This window comes from Lepisosteus platostomus, chromosome 3 (genome assembly GCF_059453375.1).
Source record: "Lepisosteus platostomus isolate fLepPlt1 chromosome 3, fLepPlt1.hap1, whole genome shotgun sequence".
Lineage (NCBI taxonomy): Eukaryota > Metazoa > Chordata > Actinopteri > Semionotiformes > Lepisosteidae > Lepisosteus > Lepisosteus platostomus.
This window is the reverse complement of record NC_142613.1, coordinates 66,436,713-66,464,656: the sequence shown is the minus strand read 5'-3', so window position 1 is coordinate 66,464,656 and position 27,944 is coordinate 66,436,713. Positions and strand designations below refer to the sequence as shown.

Below are 27,944 nucleotides of genomic sequence, written 5' to 3'. Positions count from 1 at the left end.
ACTGTTAGCCCTTCATTTGCTCGTCTATGGACAGCATGTTTGCTCCATTGTACTTTTTGGACAATCAGTCTGTATAAACCTATGCACATTTTGCACATATTGTATTGTTTTTACAGTGACTATGATCAGCACATTTTGCACACACCTATGTATTTATTTATTTTTATTTATTTTGTTGTCGTTTGTTTTATAACTATTCTGATGTCTGTTTTGCGTGTCTTGGGCTGGACTGCTGTAACACATCAATTTCCCTACGGGATTAATAAAGTATTATCTATCTATCTTAACGACTTGACTCAATCCAATTCTAAAATTCTAAGAACTTTATTAGCCCTCTCCACGGAAGGGGTCGATGTGATTAAGACACTCTCATGAAGATAAGGCCCTTGGGTAACCCCACAGGCGCATCCTGCTAACCCCTCCGTCTGGAGCAATGGTGAGCCGCACGTGGGTAACAGGTTCTTTTAGATCTGTCGAGCTACAGGAGAAGAAATGTCGATGATGGGGTTTGAGCTGCAAAAACAAAAAAGAACAAACCTTTCTGATGCTTGTGTGGTTTAAATTACAGATTTAACGTGTCTATAGAGTTTAAATATTGAGTGGAATGCAAGATAATTCCAGCTCAAGGACAGAAAATTATTGACAAACTGTGCAACAAACAATTCGGCTGACACTTTATTACTCAAATGCTTAAGTATTTGACGATGGTCTGGATGATATATTAAAATTGATATTTATTTTAAGTTAAACTAATTCTCAGAACAAGCTTCCATAAATTAACGTGTTCTCAGAATAAAAAATGTGCACATTTTAAAAATCAAGAATGATATTTTCAACAGCACCCTATCTGCCGATAGAAAAATACTGACACAAACATTTCTGTGAGCTTCAGATGACGTCAGGGCTTCCTATTGAGAGTTCTGGCTGTTGCCCAAATGGACTCCTAGTTGATTAAATCCTAAATAAAATCATCAGCTTTCTAAATTGGACATTTTCAATGTTTTCTGCTCCTGAAAAGCTGTGGTTAGCAAGCGACTACGGCTAACCCAATTCTATCTGTTTAGCAACTTTAAACAGTCTATTTTGACTAATTATAATATAAATTAAGGGTTGAGCTAACAGAGAGCTGAACTGGAATGAGAACCAGCAAAAACCTGGGGCAGAAAGACTAGAACTGGGGGACTCTCTATTAAGACATGAAAGGCTCCGTGCTTAACCGAGGCTGTGATCCTTGCTGCTCCTTCAGTTCGAAGAATTATTCGTTATATGTAATGAAGTAGTCTTGTGTTACTCATGTTCAGTCACCTGAAGCCAGGGCTCCTCTCCCTGCTTCTCTTGGCAATGAAGAAACCTATCACTCGTTTCATTTTACATAGGCTGGTAGGAAAATACAGTCTTGTAATGTTGTGAAGCTTAGGCCGCAAGCCAAGATCTGATTTATTTCCTGATTCAAAATTAATATTTATATAAACGCCACTATGTACAGTATATGCATGTGTACTTTATGTAAGTTATATAGGTTTCTATAACTTTATATAAGTGTGTTTATACTTTCACATGTGAAGAGCTTAATATTTTTATTTGAAAATGACTTGTAAGTGAAACACCACCAGGAGTTGCTTACAACTTTACATATTGCCCTTTCCCGAGACAAACTGTGCAAATTGTGTAGTTGCAAAACCATAATTTTAAGTTACTTAACAAATGATCATTAAACAGAATAAAAGCAAAATGCACTTACAATAGTAACTACATTACAGAAAATTATTTTTTCATGTTTTAAGGGGAAGAATGATGTTCAATTATTTTAATGAATAAATTGATTTAAAAAAGTTTATTAAACACAACTTTTAAACAAAGAATTGTTAGTTGTTTTTATTCAATATAAGCTCCCTGTTCTAGCACCACCATCCACTGGAAATCTGTTAAAGAAGAGAGGTCATGCAGAACTAAAAGTACTTGAGTTAAAAAAAAACTACTCCTGGGTCCAATATTATTCCTAATGAAGCTATGTATATTCAACTGAAACTTCTGCACTGAGAATATCCTAGGTACCCATGAGCAATGTGAAGGTGAGCACTGGTGAAACATATGCTATTTAAGCCTTTCCACATATATCTTTCTCACTTGCTCACTTGACAATGGAATTAGGGTCTGAAGAAACGGTGAATTCAGTCAGGAGACTGGAGAAGCAGACAAGGTGTGAAGAAGGTGGAACAGTGGTAGTTTGAGACTGCTTAGGCACTTGTGTGTCACTTGGACCTAAGCTACAAGCTATATTGGGACCCTGTTTTTAACATGTTAAAAATTAATTAAGGTTCCAGTTTTCAAAACATGTTAATTGAAACAAATTGTATCATTATAGGGTAAATCAGTCCACATTATTACATAAAAGTATTCCTCAGTAGAAGTATTAAAAATATGACGGGAAGAATACAAGTATTTTTAATTACTTACTATATACTATATGAGATCTCTGATGTTACTGTCAAAGTAGCATAACAGATGTGTATTACTTTAAATGAATTTGTAAAAGTAAGAAATTAACAATTATTCTATTAATGTAATATGTACCATCACCTGAGGTTCTATATACAATAATGTTAACAAAGCAACAATTCATAAAGTTAATAGTTCATTTTGATCCTCACTTAACCTTCTCACTGCTGAATATCTATTGATGTTTAAGATTCTGTAGAACCTGAACTGATACAAAAAAGTAATAGATTATCTACATAATCTTCATTTTATAATAATAATTAATAATTGCTTACACTTATATAGCTCTTTTCTGGACACTCCACTCAAAGCACTTTACAGGTAACAGGGACTCCCCTCTACCACTACCAATGTGCAGCCCCACCTGGATGATGCGATGGCAGCCATAGTGCACCAGAACGCTCACCACATATCAGCTAGCAGGGGAGGGGAGCAGAGTACTGAAGCCAATTCATAGATTATTTGGAGGCCATGATTGGTAAGGGCCAATTTGAAATTTGGCCAGGACGCCGGGGTTACACCCCTACTCTTTTCGAGAAATGCCCTGGGATTTTTAATGACCACAGAGAATCAGGACCTCGGTTTTACATCTCATCCGAAGGACTGCGCCTTTTTACAATATAGTGTCCCCGTCACTATGCTGGGGCATTAGGACTAACATAGACCTCAGGGCCCTGCTGGCCCTACTAACACCTCTTTCAGCAGCAATCTTAGTTTTTCCCAGGAGGTCTCCATCCAGGTACTGACCGGGCTCACACCTGCTTAGCTTCAGTGGGTTGCCAGTTGTGAGTTGCATAGTGATATGGCTGCTGGCTATTATATGTATATGTACTGTATGTAAAAATATACATGTATGTTTATATTTACACCCAAAAACTCTAATATCTTTTTTAACTTTTGTTCAGGACTGGAGAAAAATATGATTTGAATACAAAGTTGTAAACAGAAATGTCCTGGCTGAAAAGTAGAAATAATAAAAACAACATGAAGAAATCTCAACAGTCAAAACACTGTTTCTTCTACCCTTCAATGTGGAATTAACCATTACTTGTTCTTTTGCAGTCAACACACACTCACCCAGATACCCATTTAAACCTATAGCACACTGTACTAAGAGGCCAAATCTCACTCAGTCTCATGTTATTTCTAAAATATGATACATCTGTGTTTAGGCTTTTTAAAGGAAATCTACACCTTCACATTGAAAGAAAACCTGCTGCATGCACTGCAATAGGATATCTAGTAACCCGGCAAGGTTATATTGTATTTATCAGTTATCGTAAGAAACATACTGTACCTTCAGAATTGGCATGAGAATTATCCACTTTGTTTCCTGATCAGTTTTCCAGTTTATGCTTGTATAGTGTTTCTCCTCTTCTGGTCTCAAACTACAGGCTTCGATTTTACAGGAGTCTGGGTAGTTTCCTGTGTGAGAATATGTGAGCATTATACTGTACTACCTTGTCTTTGTTTTTAATGCTTATTTATACTTTGTTGGAAGGATGGAAGAGGGACTTAAAAAGGTACATTGTGATTAATGTTTCCAGACTATTAAAAATGCATTTAACCGGTCTACAGTCATGTGAAATAACACTTATTAAATTACATGTAACAAAATCCAAGGACTAGGACTTACTCTTCAGTATACAATATATACAATAATAATTATACCTATTGCCCACTGATACCACATCATACATATTCAATAGGCATGAAAATGTGAAGCCAAATTGAAAAAAATCGATTTTATGAGTTCATGGTAAAAAAATATATGTAAAATGTTTTACCATTCTGTAGTGATGGAAGTCTGGTTAAATTCATAAAATGTGAGCAATCAACCAATGAGCTGATGCAGAAAGCTTACTATCATTACACTGGTAGCACTGACAGTTTTAACACATTTTATGCCAGTGAAGAGTTCCTGTGTGGTTGTGTTTCTGAACAATATAATTTGTTAGCAGCAGGTAATTATTCTTTTCGTTTTTCATCACATTAATTTACCTTTAAAATGATTGGTGTCGATCTCAATGTATCTTATGACACCAGGGTGGCCGAGTCTAAACACTGCCCATTCACTGCCAGGCACTTGCAATATACCATGTTGATCAACCTAAAAATGGCGTAAAAAGAAATTCTGTCAAGCAGGAAAACTCACCTAGTATAAGTTTATGTCAAGATTTTGTATTACACTATATGTCAAAGTATATGTGAAGGACTGTTTTGTATATGCAAAGTTATTCCCACCTTCCTCACATTTTACTTTGTTGCTATTAAGAATAGGAAACTATGGATAAAAGACAACCTTATTGTCCTTTTCAGGACTTAATATTGGGACTCTACAAAGTCTTCACCTTTAGACAGATGAGCAAAATAAAAGCCCTTGGCAAACAGATAGGCATGTTACGGTGTTCACTTAGTGTACTGACATCCAAACTGGCATTCCCATTATGAATTAAATAGTTTCAAAATGTCCAGAAATACCTCTGTGAATACATACGTGCAGAGCAGACTATAAAAAGTCTTTGCTTCTGTGTACCTTCAAAACTGCTGGGCGATCCAATCTCCTTGCAGTCTCCCAGCCATCCCCCATATTTATAGCCCTTCCTAAACCTAAAGTTTAAGAAATAATGTAAATCCTTATATTTATAAAACAACAAATTAACTCAGGTGATAGGAGGTGATAGGAAAATACAGAAGCCTGATTATAAAGAACGGGAATAGTGAAGATTTAAAAAAATAGTTTATTATTATTTCTTACGGTATTCTTTTACTTCTGTGCTGAAATGAAGTAATTAAGTTTTTATATTTGTCATTCATGAACCATCTTTGAATTTCAACATAATGACTTCTTTCCTTGATAAATACATATATTCTTTGCCCATATTAAATGATGATTCCAATTTGGTTTTCTACACAGAAGAAATGAATACGGTTTGCTGGCCTTCTTGTGGCCAAACTTTTCTGTTTTCTGTTTTCTGTTTCTGTATCTGAAAACTCAGATACTCGAATTGGGGGGGGGGGGGGGGGGGGGAGGGAGTTTTAGTTTTAACTGTTCCATTTTGAAAAAGAAATTGAATGGATCATTTGTTCACCTAAAGGTATTATATTATATCGGGATATATTTTAAATGTGAAGACCAGTTTTTCCCAGAAGGATCTCACTCAGTCAAAAGACTTTCACTACAATACCATCAGACTCCTGACCAGCTGGAAAACACAAGGGAGTACTGGTACATTTTACTTTCAAAAGTGTTACCAGTATGTTATGGAAAATCCTACAAATGTTTTAGGAAACATTGAAATTGAAATAATGGCTTACCTATCATATTTCGTGGGTGACCAAAGTGAGCATTGCTGTAACCCACACACACACCTCCATTGACAAGCGCAACCAGATCCACTTGATCGTTTGTTGATACTTCAGACCAGTCTGTCTGTCCTATGCCATATACTTTTAGACGTGCAATTCCTCCATCTGAGAAAAGACCACAGATTAGAAAGAGAAGCTAAATGTTTAGGTTAAAAAACTTTAAAATTGTTTCACGTGGCAGACACTGTGCTGTGTGTTATAAAACAGAATTTATTTTTCTGACTGTTATTTTCCTCACTCTCATGCCTCTATGTAATGAGTTAAACCAGTGATATTCACTCATGGTCCTGGAGGGCCTCAGTCCATCAGGATTTACAAGTAACTCATAAAGTGCAGAAAGTGGAAACAGGGTTAATGCAGTATATAGACCAACGAAGTAAAGAATTGGTTTAAATAAAGTCATTACTATAGTGCAATAAAAACCAGAGAACATGGCAATGAAGAGTTATTACTAGAGCCCTAAACCAAACCCTGGACTTGACAAGGAGATCTGTCAAAAGAATCTAAATCACATTTGGGTCACTGCCCTACTTTTATAGGTTTCAATAATGCATGTTTTTTACCACCCTTTAGCAAATTATTTTGCGTAATATCACAATGGATGTTCATAGATTAAACATCTGTTTTAAGAAAAGATTAGACCTTCCAGCAGAGCTAGTGCATATGACTGTGGTATTACCTGGATACATGTTAAGTCTAATATGAGTGAACCTTTGGTGGGAGCTGACAGGAAAGTAATTATGACAAGTGTCAGTGTAGCCAGGCTTCAGCTCTGAAATTGGAACCAGCATCACCCAGGACTCGGACTGTAGCTACAAAATAAAAAAAACACATTTTTGTTCATCCTCCTGTAAAGTTGGAAGATCAATTTCAGTACACAAAACTCCTTTCTGACATTAAGTTTATGTCTAGTCTTTCCAAACAAAATATATCTCTGACCACAAATAATAAACTTCACTGTGGATAACATTTCTAAGGAATCTGAAATATAAACCAAAATATTCCTTAGTGAAGTCGCAGTACAGCGTAATAAACTATTATGCAATGCACCTTTAAAGGCCTTAACACTGTCAAACCCTATTTTAATCTTATAGCCACACTATGTGAGACAAATATTTTAAAAAATGAAAAATAAGAATAGTGTATACTGTATATTGGAAAGAATTTTGTAATTCCCTTCCCCTTTGTAATTGCTGTGTAAATAATTACATTTTAGATTGTGGATACCATTATGGATGATGACTAACAAAGTATACAGCAAGGTACAGGGATGCAAAGAGTCAAAGCACAGTCCAGCGAATGTTAGAGTTGAGTTTAATTGTAACAAGAATGACTATTTTCAGAGAACACTGAAGGAGACACACACAAGGTGTATCTCCCACACTGCCCCATATTGCAACAGTATTACAAACATTTTATAGTCTGTGTCCAGCTATGGTCACCCGAAGTCATTACATTAATGGGGATTTTTGAGTGATCTTTCCCCTTATGAAAATATCTCATGCATAAGCCTCACGCTTAACCTTATCTGAATACTTATACATTTAATCAGAATTAAGAGAAAGCGTTTAAGATATTTTTGTTATATGCTGTCACAACACATATTGATTTTACAGTCACTATGTTACTATTTTATAATTGACCCCATGCATTATGTCTCAGGACTATTGTACCGCAAAATATATTAATTCCTGTCAATATGTGAAACATTTAGTGAAATATGCTAAAGCTGTGTGTAAATACTTATATTTCCACAGTGAGAAAAGGTGCTCTACAATGTATCAAAGAAAAAAGCAACATTCAGATTATGCAAAGCATAACTTCCAGGGTTCCAAAGTTTCCTTTACAAAGCAAATTTTCTCATGTATGGAACGGTTCCTGAATGATCCTTATGAAGGCCTTAAGAGTTATTAGGATTTCACATTTATGTCATTAATTTAATTTGCTTGTCTTTTTGAAGATTAAGGTATTAGTTCAATCTTGTCAGAGTTTATGGTTCTCACTGCTCTCGGTTTAATGAGGAGAGAAGTTTCATGTTTAAACCATTTCTTCTCCTGTGTTTCAATGTAATATTTCAGTGTGTGTTCATGGTGAATCCACATCAAAAGAAAGCTTACCTACAGTACTAAGTAGTCATGACATTGTAAGATCCAGAATGCTACAAAGTACATAAAAATGCTGAAATATTTTTACCTTAGCAATAGTTTGAAACTCTTCGTTTGAAGCAACCATTCCTGTCCGGTCTCCCTGAGGTAACATTTCTGGAACTGTATCTAATAAAGCAAATGAAATCCAGATCTACAGTTTACAACTGTCTTAAATTTCACCTGATCATTTTTAATGGCACATAAACATAAGACCACAGAAATGGAAAAATTACACTTTTTCATAATTTTGATATACACTATGTATTTATAGGTGATTTCATAACTGAATTAATAAATAAAATTAATAAAATAAGCTAAAGAGAATGTCTGATTCTCCTAGAGGATTTGACAAGGTGTAAGAATTGCTACTGCTACTACCTTGACTCAGGCATGCTGCCTGAATGGAGATTGAAGGTGCATAGTTTCCTGTAAAATAAGATGTGTCGACATCAAATCCATTAATTACTCCAGGTACGCCCAGCTGGACTATGCACCAATCATGACCTGTATAGAGAAAAAAAAACAGAAACAAATTAGAATTGTTTTTATACTAACATGTATTAGTATCATCACAAATAATGGCTGTGCTACATGATGTACTTTAAATACAGAATAACTAGTGTGCTAAATACAAAATGTGTCCTCTAATCTTTCACACAAGCACTCATACCTTCACGTATGTTAGCAGCTCAGAGCAACAGTCAAGGACACAGCAGTATTTTCAACAAATTAGCCATATCAGTGTATTATAGTGCAGTACAATGCATTAGGGCCTGAACAAGTAAAGTATCCGAGGATGGAAGAAGAATTTATTGCTGGCATTAAACTTATGTAACTGACCTGGCTTAACATTTCAATAGTGATCTCTAAAGAGGCAACCAGATTCCTTCAATCCTACAGAAAGGGCGTGGAAAAAACAAGATTTGTATTTGTCCAAGAAGTATTTGAAGAGGGTAGAAATATATACTGTATTATTAAAGTGATATCTTTATTTTATTGAAAAATGTATTACATTTAAACTTTATATTTGTTAAATTATTAATTTTTGTAAACTGCTTTTATTTTGCTTTAATGAACTGATTACACTGTTTCCTACTGACTAAACGGTGTTCTTGAGAACAACAGGAGGTCAAATTCTGATGTCACACTTTCATTTCTCCTCGTATAAAAACTCACTAGTTGAATAAAGCATCCTGGCCAAACACTGTGACACTGCACATCCTTTTCAGTGCACAGTATTCAGCTTTGTCATTGACAGAAATATCTCACATTCGGCTTTTCCTGTACCAGAGCTGCTTTCGCCTCTCCAGCCTCAAAGCCCTACCTAGAGCAAGCAGCTCTGCTCCAACTATATCATCTGTATTTTTTTTTCAGGTCTCCTGATGCCAGCAAGCCTCCCAGAAACTGAGCAACTAAGGCAGCCGTCTCTGTAGTGGTTTTATCCTTCTCTCTCTCTTCCTAATCTTTCTCTCTCTGCTCACCTCCCTCTCCCCCTCTTTGTACTTCTGGTGGAATGTCCAACCACCACACCTACAGCCTCAGCCTACATAATTGTTTTGTCTCTCCCCTCTCCCTAATCCTACTTTTGACTGTCCACTGCAGGAGCCCCATGTTGCTGACTCCCACTCAACTGCATGAGATTGCACAGAGGCAGTCTGCACTGGATCCAGGCCTCCTTATTTACCCCCACACTGTCCCAAGCTGGGCCTAGGCAGCTACAGAAATGGGTTCCAATTTCCATTTACCCTTCCTTTCAGCTGGAGTCCAACTGCTAGCTCTCAGCATTAGGCTGTTCCCTCTCCCCCAAGAATCCAGCTGCATATGTGCCATATTTTCCTTTTCTGTTTTGGGTTTCAGCCTGAAATTGACATGCCCATCCTCCCAATCTTGCTGGTACCCCAAGCATCCGTCTCCAGGCAACCATCAATTCAGCCTGTTTGCCCATCAGTTACTATAGTAACAAGATCGGGATGGAGGTCTATACCACCGGTGCACAATTAAATAATTACTTACGTTGTTCACCAGCAGATATTTACAGTATAGCCTAATCCTCTCTGGGCATCAGATTTTGACATGTTCCCCAAACCGACAGGTTTGAATGGTAAACAATCAAGACCATTGATCAAAGCTCTTACAATTAAATGAGATTCAATAATGCTTGGTTACAACTTCTGATCCGACTGACTCAGTTTTGGAATACAATTACCATGCGCTGCACAGCGCCACCCAGGCCCCAGAGTGTTTCTGAAACAAAAATTCAGATAGGACCAAAAAAACACTCGTCCTAAACCTGACTTGGGCGCCAAAATCCAGCACTGAACTTAAAAATTGTCCAAGTAGTGTGTGAACACTAACCCTAACCCTAGTGCTGGGGTGTCCACTGAGCACTTCCGTGATCTATATCCGAATCCTCTCTGGGCATCAGATTTTGACATGCTCCCCAAACCAAAAGGTTTGAGTGGGAAACAATCAAGACCATTGATCAAAGCTCTTGCAATTAAATGAGATTCAATAATGCTTGGCTAAAAATTTGATCTGAACGACTCCGTTTTGGGATACAATTACCCTGTGCTGCACCGCACCACCCAGGCCCCAGAGAGTTCCAGAAAAAGAAAATTCACATAGGACCTAAACCTGACTTGGGCCCCAAAATACAGCACTGAACTTAAAAAATGTCTAAGTAGTGTGTGAATGCTAACCCTAGCCCTAGCTGGGGTGTCAACTGAGAATTTGTCTTCACAATGCCTAGATTTATCCTGCGTTTTGTTATTCACTTGTTTTTACTTGCCTTTTACTTTCCTGTGTTTGACACCACTTACCTGACCATGCTTTTGGGCTGCCTTTTGTGTTTTCAACTAGTGTTTTTAACCCAACCTACTTTTATGCTTTTACTCTGTGAATCACCGGCTCTGGCCCTCACCTGCTTGACTACACTCAGACTGTGTTTTACTTTCATTTTTCATCTGTCTGAGTACTGCCTGCTTCATTGCTTCACCCACAACCAGATTCAGTCTCCCGTCTCATGGCTATTGCACTTCATCAGGTAAATGCTACTCTTCCAGGTGTCCAGCATCTTCCACTAACCAGAGTTCCAACCCAAACTTGCCGGTCCTACAGCTGCTGCCCACTAATGTCAACTTGCGTCATCATTCTAAGCATACTTGCTTCTCAAGAACTACATCTGAATCCACCAGCATCATATATGTTTTTGTTCTTTATACGACATTTTGCTCAGTTCCGGCGAAATCGCAGCCAAATCAACAAGCTTTTAGCTCAGTGTTAGAAATTTGCATTGGTGTTTTGGGTGGATGTGACAGCACTGATCTTGTGATAAGAGTCGTTGTCCTCAGACAGACAAGTTAAAGCCAAAATACTAAGCATACTATCTCTTTATTTAGTTCAGGTAGGTATCTGCGTCAGCATGTGTAGGCTGCAAAGGAACGTTGTGTTTTTCCTTTTCGTTTCAGCATAGAATAAACCTTTATTTATTCCTTTGCATGTCTTTATTTGTCAGAATTTAACCAAACACCTGAAATGGTCTTTTTGAATAGAAGTTTGTGTATATATAAAATTCTGAGGTTTCACTTCTGCTTCCCCATCCATAAAAAGCTTAATTCCACACCACCATGCATTGTCTTCTCTTCCCCCACCCCAAAATCACCATTGCAGCAGTTCTCCCTGGCTCATTCCTCTTAAATGTGAGTGGGGTGTGATGGCACTGATCTTCACCAACTGTGCTCATGTTCTCAGCCGTGTAAGTTAAAGCCAAAGTACTAAGCACACTATACCTTTATACATCAGCTCTTTTTGTCATTATTAGAATTTGACCGAATGGCTGAACTAAAGATAATGCCCTGGGACAGACCATTAACGACTAGATTTCTGTCTCTGTTTCCAGAATGAATATAAAATTACAAATTAATAATAAGATCTGAGTGATATTGATGAGCCACAGCCTATTACAGAGCTTTCATGTCATCAGTAACTGTCTTAGTACCAGGGATTCTTTTCCTTCTGGTTTCCCATCCATCCATCCATTTGCCATATTCTGTGAATGCATCTACCTTGAACTCCACCTGCTGTCTCTGCAACAAATTAAAAAAAAAAATGTATGAACCAAGTCCTTTTCGAACTGGGCCTAGATCACATCAAAACCTCAGCCCACCGGCACCAGCCAGCTGCAAATGGCACTCATTCTGTATTTTACAGCGACCTCTCACATTTACACAACAGAAAACCTCAATCAAGCTGTTCTGTTTTCACAAAATCCTCCTTAGGTATGAAGGTGGGAGTTGAATCATAATCTCAGCTATAGTGCAGAGCTCCTTAGAGTTCTCTGGTTTAATGAGTACTCAGTTTATTGAAGCATAGTTACCATATGCTCAATTATCATATCATTTGCAACTCCTCACAACGGTTGGTCACTTCCTTACCACTAAATATTTTAAATCTGCAAACTTTTGAGGCCCAAAAATATTTGAGAAGGTGTAATTAATAAAAAAACAGATAGCGTAATTAAGAACAGAATTAATTAACGGGACCCGAGTCAGAATGAAAACCAGAAGATGCCACAATCTTAGTGTTTGAAGCCAATGATTGTAGAAACAAAGACGTTAAGTAAATGTATGTATACATCACAGAATACCAGTATTGGTCTTACAAATACAGTTTTTTATGGCAATTTAAAATAACTTTACTGTAGATACAGACTTTATGGATATTTCCCAAATCACATGGTATTTTTTACTTCTAATTTCCACAAAACTAACACATTTAAGAGAAGCAGTGTATTGTATACCTTTAGTAGGTTTTGTGCAGGAGCAAACCATTCGTCGGTAGCAAAAATGACCTGAGACAAAATAACAACATTATCATAGACTGTTATGAGAATAGATAAGTACAGACTAAAATCTTGAAATAAAACTATAGCAATGCATCAAAAATGACTTTATTAGGAAGCTCTCTTATTTGTGCAACATATTAATTCTTTGATCATCTCCCAGGTAAAAGCTTAACAATAAATTAGTTCCATTCACAGGGGCAGGGTTTATCCTGGTTTCTGTGGTGTACAAAACAGCAAGTGATTCCCGCATAGGACACAGTCTATTGTTTAAAAGGCTGGGTGGACTGGAGTGACTGGGGTAAAGTTCCTCGCACAAAGTCCTACAGCAGGGTCCACAGCAGAAAACAGAATCCACAATAGTTAGAAATCCAGAGTTATCCACTTAACTATGCAACCCCAAACTTACCTTACACAAACAACAAACTGGAAAGACAGAGCAATATGAATAAAAATTCACCACACCATTCTTTTGTACGAGATGGTTGATGAGTTCTGTGAAGTTAGAATCCAACAAACAGCACAAGAAATCAAACCCACCACATCCGTCAATCTGATGAGACATAAAGACTGTCACCTTATCCAGGAGGGGCTACACATTGATGGTGGAGGTGAGTCCCTATTACCTGTAAAGGACTTTGAGTGGAGTGTCCAGTAAAAATGCTATATAAGGGTAAAGAATTATTATTATCTTTTCCATTTGAATGACAGCCGACTGTGTATGTTTTGTGCGTTTGTGTGAAAAGTAAAATTACAAATCTGTCTCCAATATCTTAATCTAACCACAAGAGTTTAAAGTTGTTCACTTTAAAAAGGGAACATAAGAAAACAATTGCATTTTCTTAAAAAAAAAAACTAACATGTCATAATGATTTGAACAGTGTCTATATTTTTACCAAAAGTGAAGGCCGTTCAAAAGCTGTTTAAAGTTCCAACCTGTCTTTCCTGCTAGACCAGTTATACAAATATATAAGTTATACTTGGAAAAGTACCAAGATATTGGATTATATGTTTAGTTAGGAATACTGTTTACTGAGTTGACCGTTAATTAACAAAACGAAATAAAATATTTTTGTTTGCAAACGAAACACATTTCGAAGAGAATATCTTCAATATTGTATTACGTTTGGAATGTTTTTACAATTATACAACCATCCAGTTCAGAGCTGTGGGGGCAGGCTACGTGTAAAGGCAGAAGACATCCACGCAGACATAAACACGCAAACACTCCAGAGCCCAGAAGCCAATTAACCTACCAGCATGTGTTTGCACTATGGGAGGAATTGAAGAACCCAGCGAGAACATACAAACTAAGCGCAGACAGAGCGCCAGGAATTGAACCCCAGGACGGCTCTGTGAAGCTGTCGTCCTACAAACAGCACTAACAATGAAACCCGCTACATTTTTGTGCTCCGTTTGTGCCGTTTAAAAAGGCGTCTGTGCTGCTTTTGTTCCCGTGATATAGTGGGCTCTTGTTTTGGTGTGTGACTTTCAATCAACTCCCCGGCATAAACGGATGGTGTGGATTTTGGTTTGTGCTGATAGTACAGGGGGGCAACTTCATTGACCTGATATTTTATGGGATTTTCACTTACCTTTCCTCCAGCGGATTCACAAGCCAGGTTATTTAACTGCAGAAAGTCTGGTTTATCAGTGTTGTTCTTTAAAGTTGACCGAGTTGCCATTCTATCTGCTCATTAATCATTTATTTAAGACAACGCCGGCCACCTGAAATTAATGTAAGTCGAAATAATTTTTCACTTACTAAATGCCAGCATACCATTTTATCTTAGAACAGGACATAATATAGAGCAGACTGTCTAACGCGCAAATTATTTTTTTTTCCTTTTCGACAGACTTAAAATCTATTAACGCCATTGTTCAAGAGAAACAGACTCTGACACTTCTATATGGACATTTATCTTATAGAAAAGCAAATATAAACAGTAATTTATTCTGTAAATATAAAAAGTAATTATTTTTAATAGTTACATTGTTTTTACAATAACCGTTCCAAGATAAAATTCGTATGATTCACTTTTTTTAGAATACTGACTTTAAAAGAAACTACCGCAAATGCAACCATATATATGACTAAGTTACATTTGGGAAATGATCCAACAAAAATAGTGGCGAAATATGACGAAAATTGTTTCAAGAAATATATGCACATAAATGCAGAATGAAATATTCCAAGTCATGAATACATAATGGCATAAATTGAGTTGCTATGTTTTAATTTCAAAATGAATTACCATTAAATCCTACCTGTTCAGCTGTGCATATAAATTACAGCAGTTGGGCTATTCTTTTAAAGGAAAGCTTCTCCAGGTTGTGCAACCTCTGTATAAATATGTAGAACAAAGTTCGAAGTGAACTGTCAATGGGAGGGATTATCATTGGAGTGGGGAAAATAACTTGAGCGTGTAATTAACAGCCTGGTAGCCGAGTTATGATATTATCAAGTGCATTCCCTTTCATTGACCCATGGTCCTTTTAGATACAGTACATTTATACCTTCATTGCAGTACCTTTTGAATCTGGTTAAATTTGGTTCATGCTTCTAATTACAGCAATGATGAAGATGATGTGACAAAAGTTACTTAGGAGTCCAAATACAGTTATTAATGATTGTTTTGGCAAGAAATACATTGTGCCTTCATAACCCAGATCCATACAGTTTTAGAAGATAAATTAGAAACATGTATCCCAGGCCACACTGAGTTGAAAATCCAGAACACCTCACTGCAGTGACATCGAATCGCATAAAGCTTTTTCAGAAGCAAATCTCTAGGCATCCAATATTATGTGTCCCTCTCTGTTTTATTTTTTAATGTTAGTGCTAATGATTATTTGGACTTCTGTACATCCACATTTTGCAAACATTGAACAATATTCACCGCCCTTCATTCAGCTACCTATTATGAATAACTTTTTGTCTTTTTTCTGACTTTAGGCTAAAAGAGAGGTTCTTTCACTCTGTATAACTGGAAAAGTAGCATAGTGAACCATATTGGTAATCCTTGACAAACAATGTCACCTGTACTCAAATTATTTATTTGTTGTAACACCTGAGAGTGTATCAAGTTTAGGAATACATTTAGAAAAAATGAATCAGAACATAAGCTGAAAATTTAAATAGTCTACAAGATTTTGAAATACAATTACAATTCTGATACATTTGACTCTCAACATAGATTTAAGATTTTGGGGAAAAGCAAGGCATGCTTACATAGGAATACATAGTTTTTTTTTTGCTTTACTCAACAATTTATTATCCTACACAGTATGCAATTTTGTCCAATCCAAGTACAGCAATTCATCCTTTTTTTCCACCACTTGATCTCTCATGCTCGGTACACATTCCAAGTGTACAGGCTTCTCCTGCTGTAAATAATACACTTTGACTAGACAAAATGGGTCAATGCAAATAAGTCAGTCACTAACATGATTTTATTTTTTCATAAAAAATAGAAAAGCAAACCCTGGACTTGAAGACATAATGTAAAACCCATTAACACTTAGTTTTTTTTATTTCTGGTCTTACACAACATTTTCTCATACAACTTATCAAGCACAAATGATAAAGGTGGCAATTATGCAAAAATAATGTGCGCTACAGTCTGCAAATACGTTTCCACAACGTGTTTTCATAACATCGATTAAATTCACTTGGAATAACAACACATAAGAATGAAGGGTACTGAAAGGATTCTGGAGTGTTTTAGTCAAAATTTGGTTGAACTCGCTTGACTGGTTCAGCCAAGGACGAGGCCAGAGGATGGGGAGGCTGGGATTGCCATGCAGAGTACGAGTGACCAAGGTGTGGAGATGGGCTGTGGGAGGGATTCAAAAAGACGAGTGCGATGGAGAGAAGGAGAACGTACTATTAAGTATTTAAAATGTTTTAGGTGAGGAAATGATAGTGGCAAATTACCCAGAGCTGAATTTGACTGAACTCACCTGTTGTCATTCCTATCTAACGTTCATCATAAACTCCACGCAGTTTTCAGAAAACTCTGAAAGTGTTCAGGTAACATTCCCCAAAACTAAGATGGAGCTTTTAAGAAAGCTATGTTGAAACCATTTTTGAGGTTTCCATACTAAAAATCATTGGAATTTGTATGTTCATATAAATATGCTAGGGGGAGCAACAGTTAAATGGTTATTTTAAAAGATATCATTGCTAAAGCAGATTAAATTCTGATGTTCCTATACCTAACTGCCTCTCCTTACAAAAAGTAAAAAGTTTTCAGTGTTTTAATGTGCTGAAGAATACAGCTGTACTCCAATAAGAAGATGAATGTAAGAAGTGATGCAATAAAATAGTAATATTTGTTCAGCTAGGAATTATAAATAGTGTTAATTTTCCTCTTCAGTTTTCAATTCAATCAAAAAGTGTCAAACACAGGTCTCAAATGATAGTTTCTTTTACTATCATTAAAAGAAACTATGTTATACATGTATAATACTTGTACTACCAATAACATGGCAGCTTGATTCTGATGAACCAGTAATGAGGGTTTATCAGATATACAGTATTGTTCACAAGTTCACTTAAGGCACATCAGAAACATATGGCTTTCCAATCAAAATGCCTTGTGTCACTTTATGTCATGTCCATACAATACACTGGTACACATGTCCTTTTACCAAACTGAGGAAGAACTGTACTGTAGCAAGTCTTTGAAATTTGAACATTTGAATGACAGAAACCGACGCAGATACTGCTACTCAATTTAGTTAGATTATGCACTGTCCTTGTCAAACTCGCAAACAAAATACATGGTGATGTGGCAGGCCACGTCATTCCAGCCTCCTGTGGCCACCATTTCTGCACAGTCTTCTTCATCATATGCATTATTGGGCTCCCCGCCACGCCACTTGTTAAAAGTGGTCATAGGCGATCTGTCCACATAGGCAAAGTGGCCCTCCCTGTCCAGGTCATTGATCCCAATGAAGACTCTGCTGAGACCAGCCTGGCTGATGTAAGAGGCAATGACCCCATTGGAGGCCTCATCCTTAGGCATGCTTAGATGTCCTCCCCTCCCCTGGCAGTAGGCCTCAGCCTCTGTGTAGCGCTTCTCCTCCTTCACCAACATGTAGATTTTATTTTCCGTCTCTTTCACACCAGTGACAGCTGCGGGGGAGGGCAGTGCTGGAAAGTGAGCACTTATATTTCTATAATCAAACTTTAATACTCTATTTTCGTGTTTCACATCAGAAAATATCATTTAAAAGCACTTTGTTTGAGAGGCAATGGCAGAAACAGTAGACACAGTAGCAATGCTAACCCCAACACTCCAGCTTTTGCTGTTTTTGTGAAACCTGGCAGGAAGATCTGACTGGAGGCTTTCTGTTTTCTTTCTCTCATCTCATAGATTGAGATAGTTCACAGTTTAATAATTTACAACACTGTAAATGAGGGCATCTACGGTATGTGAGAAACAGGCTGGATTTCCAATAATGAAAAAAAACTATTCTTTCTGCATCTTAAGAAAACTAGGACTAAACAAGAAATGCTAGAAGCTGTCTGTCTCAATAGCCTTTTGGCATTGATCGGGTACAGTAGTTCTGATTATTTCAAAATGTCTTTTTGCTTTTACAAATTCTACCTCAGCCTACCACGTGCTATATTAAGTTCATTTCATGGTGGGGATCAGCATCTTAATTTATGTTAAACTGTTTAGATCCTGGGTTTAATACCAAGTAACATTAATCATAATGTGTAAATCCATTCTTAATTTTTAAGAGCTTTTTTAGTTCATCTGCATTTTGTATCGGTGTCTGCCATTTCAGAATCTCATTAATGCAGCTATTTAACAGTTAATTCTTTTTTGTATTATTATTTTTTGGATTATAGATAGCTGCTGTCAAACTTGGAGACTTACCATTTTTTATGAATTTTAGTTCGTTTGTTAGGTGAGATACAAGGATATCCATTTCACCAATCATTTTCCTTAATGGGGCACACTCACAGGGCAAACCTGTCAGTCAATTAAAAAGAAAATAACATTCAAGGCCTCATGGGTAACAACACGTTGACATGGCACTGATGTCTGTGAAATGAAATATTAATTTATCTGTCCCAAGTGAAGCCCTTATACATCCAAAACTCTGGTCATCTGGCAAATCTCAGTGGGAGTCTCAGCTGGTAAATAGCTCAAACTACACATTCCCTGGACCGCTGTTTTATGGTGCAGAGAAATGAGACTCACTTCCAGAATACCAAAAAGATGTGTATGACTCTTTCAGGACAGAAGTATTCAACATTTTTACTAGAATGCAGTTTCAGATTCCAGATTGTTAACATTATTAATGGTTAATGCAATTAAATGAATATTTATAAGACATACCTGGTTCCCCGTTAGGCCCCTGTGGTCCACCATCTCCCATATCTCCCTTTTCACCTGGTGAAAATACATTGCATTTTATGTTACTTTTATGTCTATTTTTATTCACTGCATTACACTTAAATCTTTGGCATCTTCCTTAGAAACACTGACGTGTAATTTGGACAGAGCTTGTTCCTGTAATGTATTGTTCTTGATTATTTACATCATAAATAACCCAAAGTTAAAGAAGCTCAGTGTTTACCTTTAATTTAAATGATAATGATTATATTTTCTGGTTAGAACAGTTTGGCGGTCTGAAACATCATTATTTTCATTGATTTGACATTGATTTCATAAACTGATTTACCTTTTGAGCCAATGGGACCTATTTTCCCATGGCGGCCCATTAAACCTTTTTGTCCCTTGACTCCCGGATTCCCTGTCGAAAAAATAATTCTGCAGGTTATTGGGGGAAAATATGAGCACAGTATTTTTGTTTTCTGTATATAAACTACACTGAAAAGCAAAGGAAATGTATAATTTATAACTGCAACAAATTTATAAAGCTAACAACATGAGAAAATCTTTCTTTGTAATAAGTGTAGGGTCATTATGTTGAACGGACATAATGTTTTTTATATTCACTACAATGAAAGTCTACCGCGAAAGTCACAGGCTTGTTGTGTGTGGCTACTGTTAGAATCACAATAAACTGTACATCTTGTAACCCCAGCTGGCTCTCTTGAAGGATTTCGGCTCATTCTTCTCAGACAGCTTGAATAAGCATGTGCTGGCTCACTGATCTCTGAGCCACATATGCCACACATTGCCCCAGATCATCACATAAACGTTCAGTGGAGTATTCTCTGGCAAGAAGGGCGTGCATGTCATAACTATCACAATCTTATCTCACAAAAAAAGCACAAGGGCATGCATTGTCCTGTTTAAATTTTGTCACATCAGGATGTCCCCACAGGATGGGCTGCAAGTGAGGTCAGAGAAATTTATCAGTGTAATATGCTGCAGCCAGGTTGCCATCAATCACTACCAGTGGAAGTCTGTAGTGATTAACTATTCCTGCCCAGAATATTACACTTGTACCATGGACTTTGATGAAGTGTTGTGACCTGTCGTATCCCAGATCATGGTCTATCAGTGACCCAGTGTGTTTGACTGGTTAGAAATTGGTGTTCAGTGAACTCCCAATCAGCAGGAAACAGGGTTTTTATAAAAAACATTATGCTAAAGAATGGTTCTCTTAATAAATAAGGCATATAAGCTCCTTTCCATGTTTGATTTCCACTAGGTTTGACATTCTCACCAGTGAGGTAGTAATGTATTTATGCCTCAAAGTCACTCGAGAGTCCCATGGTCATGAATGATCAATTAGTCAAAATGACAACAAGAATGTTTGATAATTATGCATATATTATATTTTTCTAAAAAAATTAATAAATAGACTGATTTTGCTTTTCATGATCAGTATATATTCTTTACATTCTGAAGAACTGGTTTCTCCAAACCCTAACAATGCAAACTACTAGTAATCCAATAACAATTGTCACCATGAGGAAAGCCATCTCATAAAAATGTAATTCAAATTTCAAATAGTATCTAAAATGAAATGCTTCTTGGTGTCCTGCAATCACCCATCTAGTACAGTGAATAGTTATTGAGAGAAAATGGTGCAAAAACTAAAATTATGTTTCAAGTAAAACAAATCTAAGGTCTATCTAAGACTGACAATAATTTATTCTTTATCAGTTATTGAGATTAATGAGAAATTCCTTCTCTACTGTATTTGAATTTATTTAATGCCTTGCTTCAGCATGTGTAGAATGTCTGTAGGATGATCTGAAAACTGTTACATAAAGGGTAGAACACAGAAGTTTTCCACTAGGTGTCAGTATGCAGTAAGGCATGATCATTCTAATTGAGTATTCGGGAAGGATACAGCTGCAACAGTGTTAAATTTATTGACTTATATGGCTCAGCGCTAAACATTTTAATGCAATCTCAAGGTTTCCATTATACCATTAAATGGTGATGCTGGAATGCATTTGATTACCTCATCTTAAATTGAGCAATATATCCATCCACAAACATTTCTACTAAGTGTTTATAGTACTTGGGGGCAAAAACTCTCTGAACCTAAATATGAACTATGCCACCTGAAAACCAGTAAAAGGGTAAATAATCGAAAATCTATTAATATTTCCTTTTGTCAGGAGGATCGGATAACATTATAAAATATCAAGAGCAATCTTAAATCACTTCAGGTACTCAACAAATTGTTCAAGGAAAATGCGTTTGGAAATTGCAGTGATTAATATATCTGTGAAATACTTAAGAGACACAATAACACTTATTAGTAAGAACATAAAAACAGGTACAGAGCAGAGGAAGTTGCTGTGGAGGAGAGGGAAGAATTTAGAGGCAGAGAGAGTAACAGGGTTTGTCCAACTACACCATCTCATTTGTGTTTCTTTGATTGGGGGCTTAAAATAAAAAATAAATATTTTAGATCCTGTCTAAATATTGGGAGGCCATTTGAGAGTTCAATATTTGTATCCCAATGTCCTTCTTTTGCCAATGTTGTAAACATCAGCCTAAAACTCAATTCATCACTGATAGTTTCTCAATGGGTCTCTGAGCCCTGCTCTGCTTTGTGACCCAGCTCCTTGGAGTATACACTCAGCAGTTCTGGTAATCCTAACAAGCTTCTTTGAAGTGCTGGAGGTCAAACTTCACACAATTACAGACCAGTCTCAGGTGTTATGTTATTAAAAACACCAATTTCAATGTCACCTTCCTCCATCAGAAATCTGAACCATGCTCAGCTGTGCTCTTTCAGTGCACAGCATCACTATGTCACTGGTGTATGGTGTAGTAAACACTGATTTTCACCATTGTTACTCTACTACATTGGGCTCAGAGCTCTTAGATATGAATGATTGAAAACACAATTCTAAAGTCAAATGAATCAGGAATCTAGTCTTGGACTAAATAAAACAAAGGAAAGAAAAACGTATGCTTCCGCCAGGTAAGATGAAAGGTTAGTCTTTTTAATTATAAAACAAATTGCAGTACCAGCCTCTCCTGGGGGTCCTGCTCTTCCTGGCCTCCCAGGTGCTCCTTTCTCCCCCCTGTCACCCACATCTCCTGTCACAGGTATAAACAACGGCTGTGAAAGGAATGTGGTTCACATTCTTCCAACACAAACACACAAACAGTTCACAGATCTCTCCAACTCCTAGTCCGTTTCCAATGTTGAGGGAAAGTAGGTACTAGAGCTGTGCTCTGGTGCAGTATTTCAAAATCCATTTAAGTACATTAACTTAACTGTAAGTAGCAAAATAGTCTAATATGCTCATTGAAGCACAGTTAAAAACAAATCTTTGTGATCAGTTACTCTGCCACTACTGTTCACTCAGTTACACATACCAACATTTTTTTTTCCATTAGCAGCTGTCAGTGTAATTCAACGACTTATCAAAAGACAAAACGATGATGACATCACTCTGCTTCAAGTAATTAAGTCCATACTCTAATTAGCCTTCTAGTCAAGTTTCTGAATGTGTTTAATGCACATTATTAATACACTCTTGCTGTTGGGTAATTAATTTGTTTTTTCAGGAAGAAAAAGACTTCTTTGGCACAGGATAAAGGCAAGTTGATATCTTACAATAAATGTGATTATAAATAAATCTTCGTCTTTTTCATGAAATACATTTTTAGAAGAACAAATACTAAACAATGATGTAGGCCAAATGTCTATCAATGCCTTGTGGTAAACACTTATGCCCCACTCTGGGATAACAGTGCTTATGCTCCTTGTCAATGCTGGATATATTTAATCAATACCTTTCAGCCCTGGAATGAGGATCTGTAAAGAGCAGGGTTCTTCAGCGATGTGTTGAGAATGAGCAGACCTCAGTAAAGACAGCCACAGCAGGCTAATGAGGCCATCCAGTAAAAACAGATCTCCTCTCATAACGAAGGCTTAGAGGCCACTGACTCCTGGGTTGAAGAACCAACACATTCAGGTATCGTCATAAGTCATGAACTGCTGCTTTAACTCTTCATGTTATCGCAGAAAAATCGGGCATCCATTTAAAATCTTATCAGGCAACTTCATGTACGCTTGTGCAATGGAGTGCAAGCAAACATGAAATGCTCACCACATACTAAAAAATGACTAGGGTAGTATCTCAAAACCCTGTTGTACACAATTTCTACTAGTCAGTATTTTACAATATTGAAGAACATTTTATATTCAAGATACTGTAACCTATTCAATCCCTACCATAAATCTTAAAATTTTGGACCAATTCACAATCACAAAATCAGTGGTCATTTTTATTTTTGGAGAATGAAGTAGACTGGACTTTACAGAATATACATACTCTGGGGTAACTTTTGATACCATTTTAGCTAGTTCCACTTCTGTTCCATGGAGGCAAGCAATGATATATTGTGTCTACTGGCTGCTTCCAGGGTGACCTCAAGGTGATGAATAACGTGCCGAACAGCTGTACAAGCCATGTCAAGATTAATGATAGCAATAAATCCATGAGAAGCATAATTCAGCCAATGTCACTGTAAACAGGTAGGCTTGGCACACCACAACAATACTTCCAGCCACAAAGAGGCTCCTAATCAATTATCACTTTTTACAGTGATAGAATCTTATTAAAATGCAAACATCTTTCTACAAGTTACATAGAGATGGTACGGTACACTTATTGCCGTGTTCATTTCATGTTCGACAGCCCTAGCATTGACTCAAAATAACAGTAGTACTAATAGGATAATCTTAATTATCCAGAAAGCATATGTAAAAAGACAGTCTAAGTTATCATTTGTTTGCACAACCTTTTTATACGAAAATGTTCAAATAAATGTAAACAATTAAACACATTACATATCTGTTAATGTAAAAGCATTGACCACTGTCTCAGCATATTATGACTATTACAGTATGGCATTAGAAAACATGATCAATCAATATATTTATATGCATATTGTTGGACAGAAAGCATTAGTTAGCTTCAATTATAACACTAGAAAGGGAGAAACGCTTTAATTCAATCATAATCATGTGATTTATCAAAGCCGACACGTTAAGGCTCTTAAATATTATTCGACTTTTACAAAGAAGTTTATTTTTGGTTCTCGACTGACAACAAGATGGTCAAAAAAAATAAACACAACCAAACCACTTGGACTGTCATTTTATTCATAGATTAACCAGTCAGCCTCTCTTAAAAAAGAATAAAATTAAAATGGGCTTGTGATGAAACATTATTCAGCTAATGTTTTGTTGCCTAAGAATGGGTTTCTACATGAAATACATAAAGGAGACAAAGAAAGTAGGAAAACTGCTAATCAAAGCTACAAAAAATCCTCTGAATATCTGAACACTCTGGAATCATGCATTGGCACAAAGACATTTCCTTAATATTAATGTGTGGCAAGGCAGTCCAATCCAATATTTCATGAATGGTCACCTACCTTTAAAAATGCGTTAGATTCTCACAACAGCAACAAGTATCCTCTGCCTGCTGAGGCAATGCACAACTGAAACTCATAGCCCTGTTTACAGAAGCCTGACAGCTTTTAGTTTGCCAAGGGGATGAAGTCTTCCTTTTCAGCAACACAGAAATCCAAGAGAACAGTTCTCAACATTATCAGTAAACATTTCCTCACTGAGAAATGTCAGCTGTCTTGGTCAGAGATAATTGCATGGGAAAGTTTGTTACATTAATCTTATAAGCAGACAATGTTTTTCTTTATTAGAAAGCACAATCTAAAAATATAGAACCATCCTTTTCTCTGACTTAATTTATGAATGAGGAATAACTTTAAATCATTTCACTGTATATTTTTTTTTTTTACTTTTATCACACTTTCCTGGTTTTATTGGAGAAAATCTCTACTGGAAATGGAATTCCCTGATGAAACCATTTTTCCATCAGTTTTTGATTTAACACATTTTATGTAACTTGCATTCAGCTCTTAAAGCTGAGTGAAATTTCTATTTGACAATTACCTTGTGTTAAATAGTGGAATTTCAAGGCAGTCTTCATTCAGGTGTGTAAGCTGAAATGTACTTATTCAACAATAAAAAGCATGGTGGGAGTCGTCTAGTAACATTGTCATTCCCACCTGTCAGTTCATAAATTGATCAATAATTCGATTACCTATTTAGCCTGAAATTAATTCTTAATTGGTAAGGACAACATGCCAAGCACTGTGTGCTGAAGTTGTTGGAATTTTTTTTTTAAACAAACCACAGAATACAGAAAAATCAATAAGCAGATACCCGTAAGCGGTTACATGCAACACTTAGCACTGGTGATTATGGGCACAGTTGAAACAATAAACAGCAATCACAATGCCTTAGATGTCTCCCATTCCAGTACTTAAAAAAGGCAGAGGCTTGCTTGAGGTGTGAGGAGACTACAAGATGGCAACGCTAATACACAAAGAGTCATTGGTGGTTTGATATGAAAACCGAGAATTATACATAAAAAGTGAATGCACACTGTAGACATTGGGTATCTTCAGATCCCAAGCTTAGACCCGTTTCCAGGCAACACCAAACCATTTTAGTCATCCCCGAGTTTAAACGAACAAAAAAAATTGGAAACGGCACATTTTAGGGAGTAAAACGTTCTCTCACAAGAAGGGGTAGGCCCCTATAGACAAAAAGCACTATAATTGGCAAAAAGAATTGGTAGAGCATCTCTCTAGAGCAAAAAAAAAATGGAAACTGGAAATTTTAGGGCATAAAACGTTCTCTCATTAGAAAAATATCTTAGGGTATACCCACCTAGATAAAATCACAATGATTGGCAAAAAGAATTGGTAGAGCATCTGTCTCTATGACAATCCACCAATCACAAAATGCAGTTCTTTTTTCTGGGTTTCCCATTCTACAGAGAACTAGGGATCTGTATTAACACAACTTACCTCTTTCTTCTCCTTTATTTTCTACCGTCATTTAGAACTCTAATCTATTCCTCCTGAGTGGGAGATACGACTGTCGGGAGATAAGTTAGGATGCACATCTGCAGAGGAAAGTTGTTTAATCTTTATATGACTTATTACTTCGCACCTGTAAAACATAATATGAAGTGATTTCTAACATTTGATAATACTAGACTTGTTATACAATCCCGCTATGTGATGAGGTCTTCAGGGCACTTTCCCCATCCATTGTGATGTAGTGAGGGCATATACCTAGAAAGAACAGCCCAGCATGTGGGAACTCCAAAAGATACATATCCAGGCTGTCGTTCAAACAGGTGGGAACCCAACCACACCAAAAGGCAATAACGCAGTTTTTAAAGTATTTCTGTAGGAACTTTTGGGGGACAATTGACAATTCATCAGTTATTAAAAGAACATTGCCTGTATTCTGTATTGCATGAGATTTCATTGAATGTATAAATTTGAAGCACTGTTAAAAACTAATTTTCTGTACCATTAACAGTTTAGATGGCCAACTCTCAGTGTACCATCATGGGTAAAGAAAAAAAATGACCATGTCACTAGAAACATGTTTTGTTAAACAAGAATGTATTTCCTTGTGCGCTTAGTGTACAATAGTAGAAATTAGGCTGATCATTGATACATTTGATTTACCCTTTAAAAACAATCTAGGCTCATCTTGTTTGCTCGAGATTTACACTGTCCGCGCCTGTAACCTGGCCAAGGCTGAACAAAGCCAGACACCTCCACTCTGGCACCCAGGTTCTTTCCTTTTTAAGTCCAAGCATTGTATTAAATCAGAAAGCACCTATACTATCTCTAGGACTCTCAGGAACTGGAGGTGCCCAAACCTAAACTGGAATTATGCTTTATTACATCCTAACTGTGGGTTATGTTTCCAACACACTGCCAGTCAGACCAGAAACTAGGGAAAATAACAAAGGCTATTTAGACCTTATGCATAAGAATATTTAACAGTACATTGTGCTGCCAGTTAACTGAATTCCACTTTTTCCCCACATGCTTTCAAAGTGAAAGAATATGTAAAGCTTTATATGAACAACTAATAGGTTTATTCCATGCTGAAAAGAGAAACGCAAGGTTTCAGCTGTGGAGCCTTCTTCGGTTGTCATCCCAAAGAAGGCTCCACAGCTGAAACCTTGCGTTTTCTTTCTTCTCTACTACTTGTTCCTTTGCAGCCTACGTATTCTGATGCAGCTACCCACCTGAAAAGTTTTACATGCTTTGCTTCCAAGGTGCAGTAGTACACATATAAAAACTAAGTTATCAAGCCCCACTTAACACTGCACACCATTAAAAGGATTATATTTCACTGGAGAAAAAGCCAGAAGGGAAAACAAAGTACAGTTGATTCCCAAAGCTTCCACATTTCTCACTTACAAATTTCTTTAAGCTGCTCCTTAAAATCTACATTGGCTAGACATGGAAGACACCTGTAGAACTTATGCCGAGTTGTTCCGGCCATCTGATACTAGGCCTCTTGTTTGACCAGCACTATTATGCAAGATTAAGTTGTGTGGCAGGACTCCCATTTGGACAGTTGCATGCAGGCTGAAAGGCATTTCTTTATCTTCAAGGAATTACAGAAGACTCCCCCCTATCAAACAATCCAAGTTCCATTGCTGGTTTAGTGCCCATCTTTAGCTAACTGCACCTGAACTGCAGAAATTTTTAAAAAAATTGTGAACCAATAGGTTCAATAAACTGAAACCTATTTAAAGGTATTACTGAGCACTG

At 36.8% G+C, this 27,944-nt stretch overlaps 2 protein-coding genes across 4 annotated transcripts; both read right to left on the bottom strand.

Annotated features, from left to right (window-relative positions):
• Positions 1-305: 305 nt before the first annotated feature.
• On the bottom strand, positions 306-15,211 carry allc (allantoicase). 2 transcript variants are annotated; one of them, XM_088626544.1, is made up of 12 exons: positions 15,124-15,211; positions 14,451-14,583; positions 12,814-12,864; positions 12,013-12,100; positions 8,394-8,519; positions 8,062-8,141; positions 6,548-6,680; positions 5,818-5,973; positions 5,036-5,109; positions 4,501-4,609; positions 3,797-3,924; positions 306-513 (listed from the first exon to the last, which is right to left on the bottom strand). In XM_088626544.1, the coding sequence occupies exons 2-12, from the start codon at positions 14,538-14,540 to the stop codon at positions 370-372; spliced, it is 1,179 nt and encodes a 392-aa protein (XP_088482670.1). In that variant the 5' UTR covers positions 14,541-14,583; positions 15,124-15,211; the 3' UTR covers positions 306-369. The 2 variants fall into 2 exon arrangements, with proteins under 2 accessions (XP_088482670.1, XP_088482671.1); XM_088626545.1 differs by lacking the exon at positions 306-513 and adding an exon at positions 1,861-1,922.
• A 1,079-nt stretch (positions 15,212-16,290) lies between these two features.
• On the bottom strand, positions 16,291-27,933 carry colec11 (collectin sub-family member 11). 2 transcript variants are annotated; one of them, XM_088626541.1, is made up of 7 exons: positions 24,705-27,933; positions 23,055-23,210; positions 22,281-22,352; positions 19,558-19,629; positions 19,212-19,265; positions 18,747-18,842; positions 16,291-18,013 (listed from the first exon to the last, which is right to left on the bottom strand). In XM_088626541.1, exons 2-7 carry the CDS (start codon positions 23,182-23,184, stop codon positions 17,604-17,606), a joined length of 834 nt encoding a protein of 277 aa, XP_088482667.1. In that variant the 5' UTR covers positions 23,185-23,210; positions 24,705-27,933; the 3' UTR covers positions 16,291-17,603. The 2 variants fall into 2 exon arrangements, with proteins under 2 accessions (XP_088482667.1, XP_088482668.1); XM_088626542.1 differs by having other exon boundaries at positions 16,291-17,995.
• Positions 27,934-27,944: the final 11 nt, after the last annotated feature.

What these genes read in the sequence shown, in the direction of transcription:
- allc (XM_088626544.1), bottom strand. Translation starts at nt 14,540, where the DNA reads ATGGCAACTCGGTCAACTTTAAAGAACAACACTGATAAACCAGACTTT. An exon ending in GTGAATCCGCTGGAGGAAAG is followed by an intron (nt 12,865 to 14,450) that starts GTAAGTGAAAAT and finishes ATTTTGTCTCAG; the next exon opens with GTCATTTTTGCTACCGACGA. An exon ending in GGCAGCATGCCTGAGTCAAG is followed by an intron (nt 8,142 to 8,393) that starts GTAGTAGCAGTA and finishes TTGCTTTATTAG; the next exon opens with ATACAGTTCCAGAAATGTTA.
- colec11 (XM_088626541.1), bottom strand. Translation starts at nt 23,184, where the DNA reads ATGAGAGGAGATCTGTTTTTACTGGATGGCCTCATTAGCCTGCTGTGG. An exon ending in GGGGCCTAACGGGGAACCAG is followed by an intron (nt 18,843 to 19,211) that starts GTATGTCTTATA and finishes ATTGACTGACAG; the next exon opens with GTTTGCCCTGTGAGTGTGCC. An exon ending in ACTAAAATTCATAAAAAATG is followed by an intron (nt 18,014 to 18,746) that starts GTAAGTCTCCAA and finishes CTCACTTTCCAG; the next exon opens with CACTGCCCTCCCCCGCAGCT.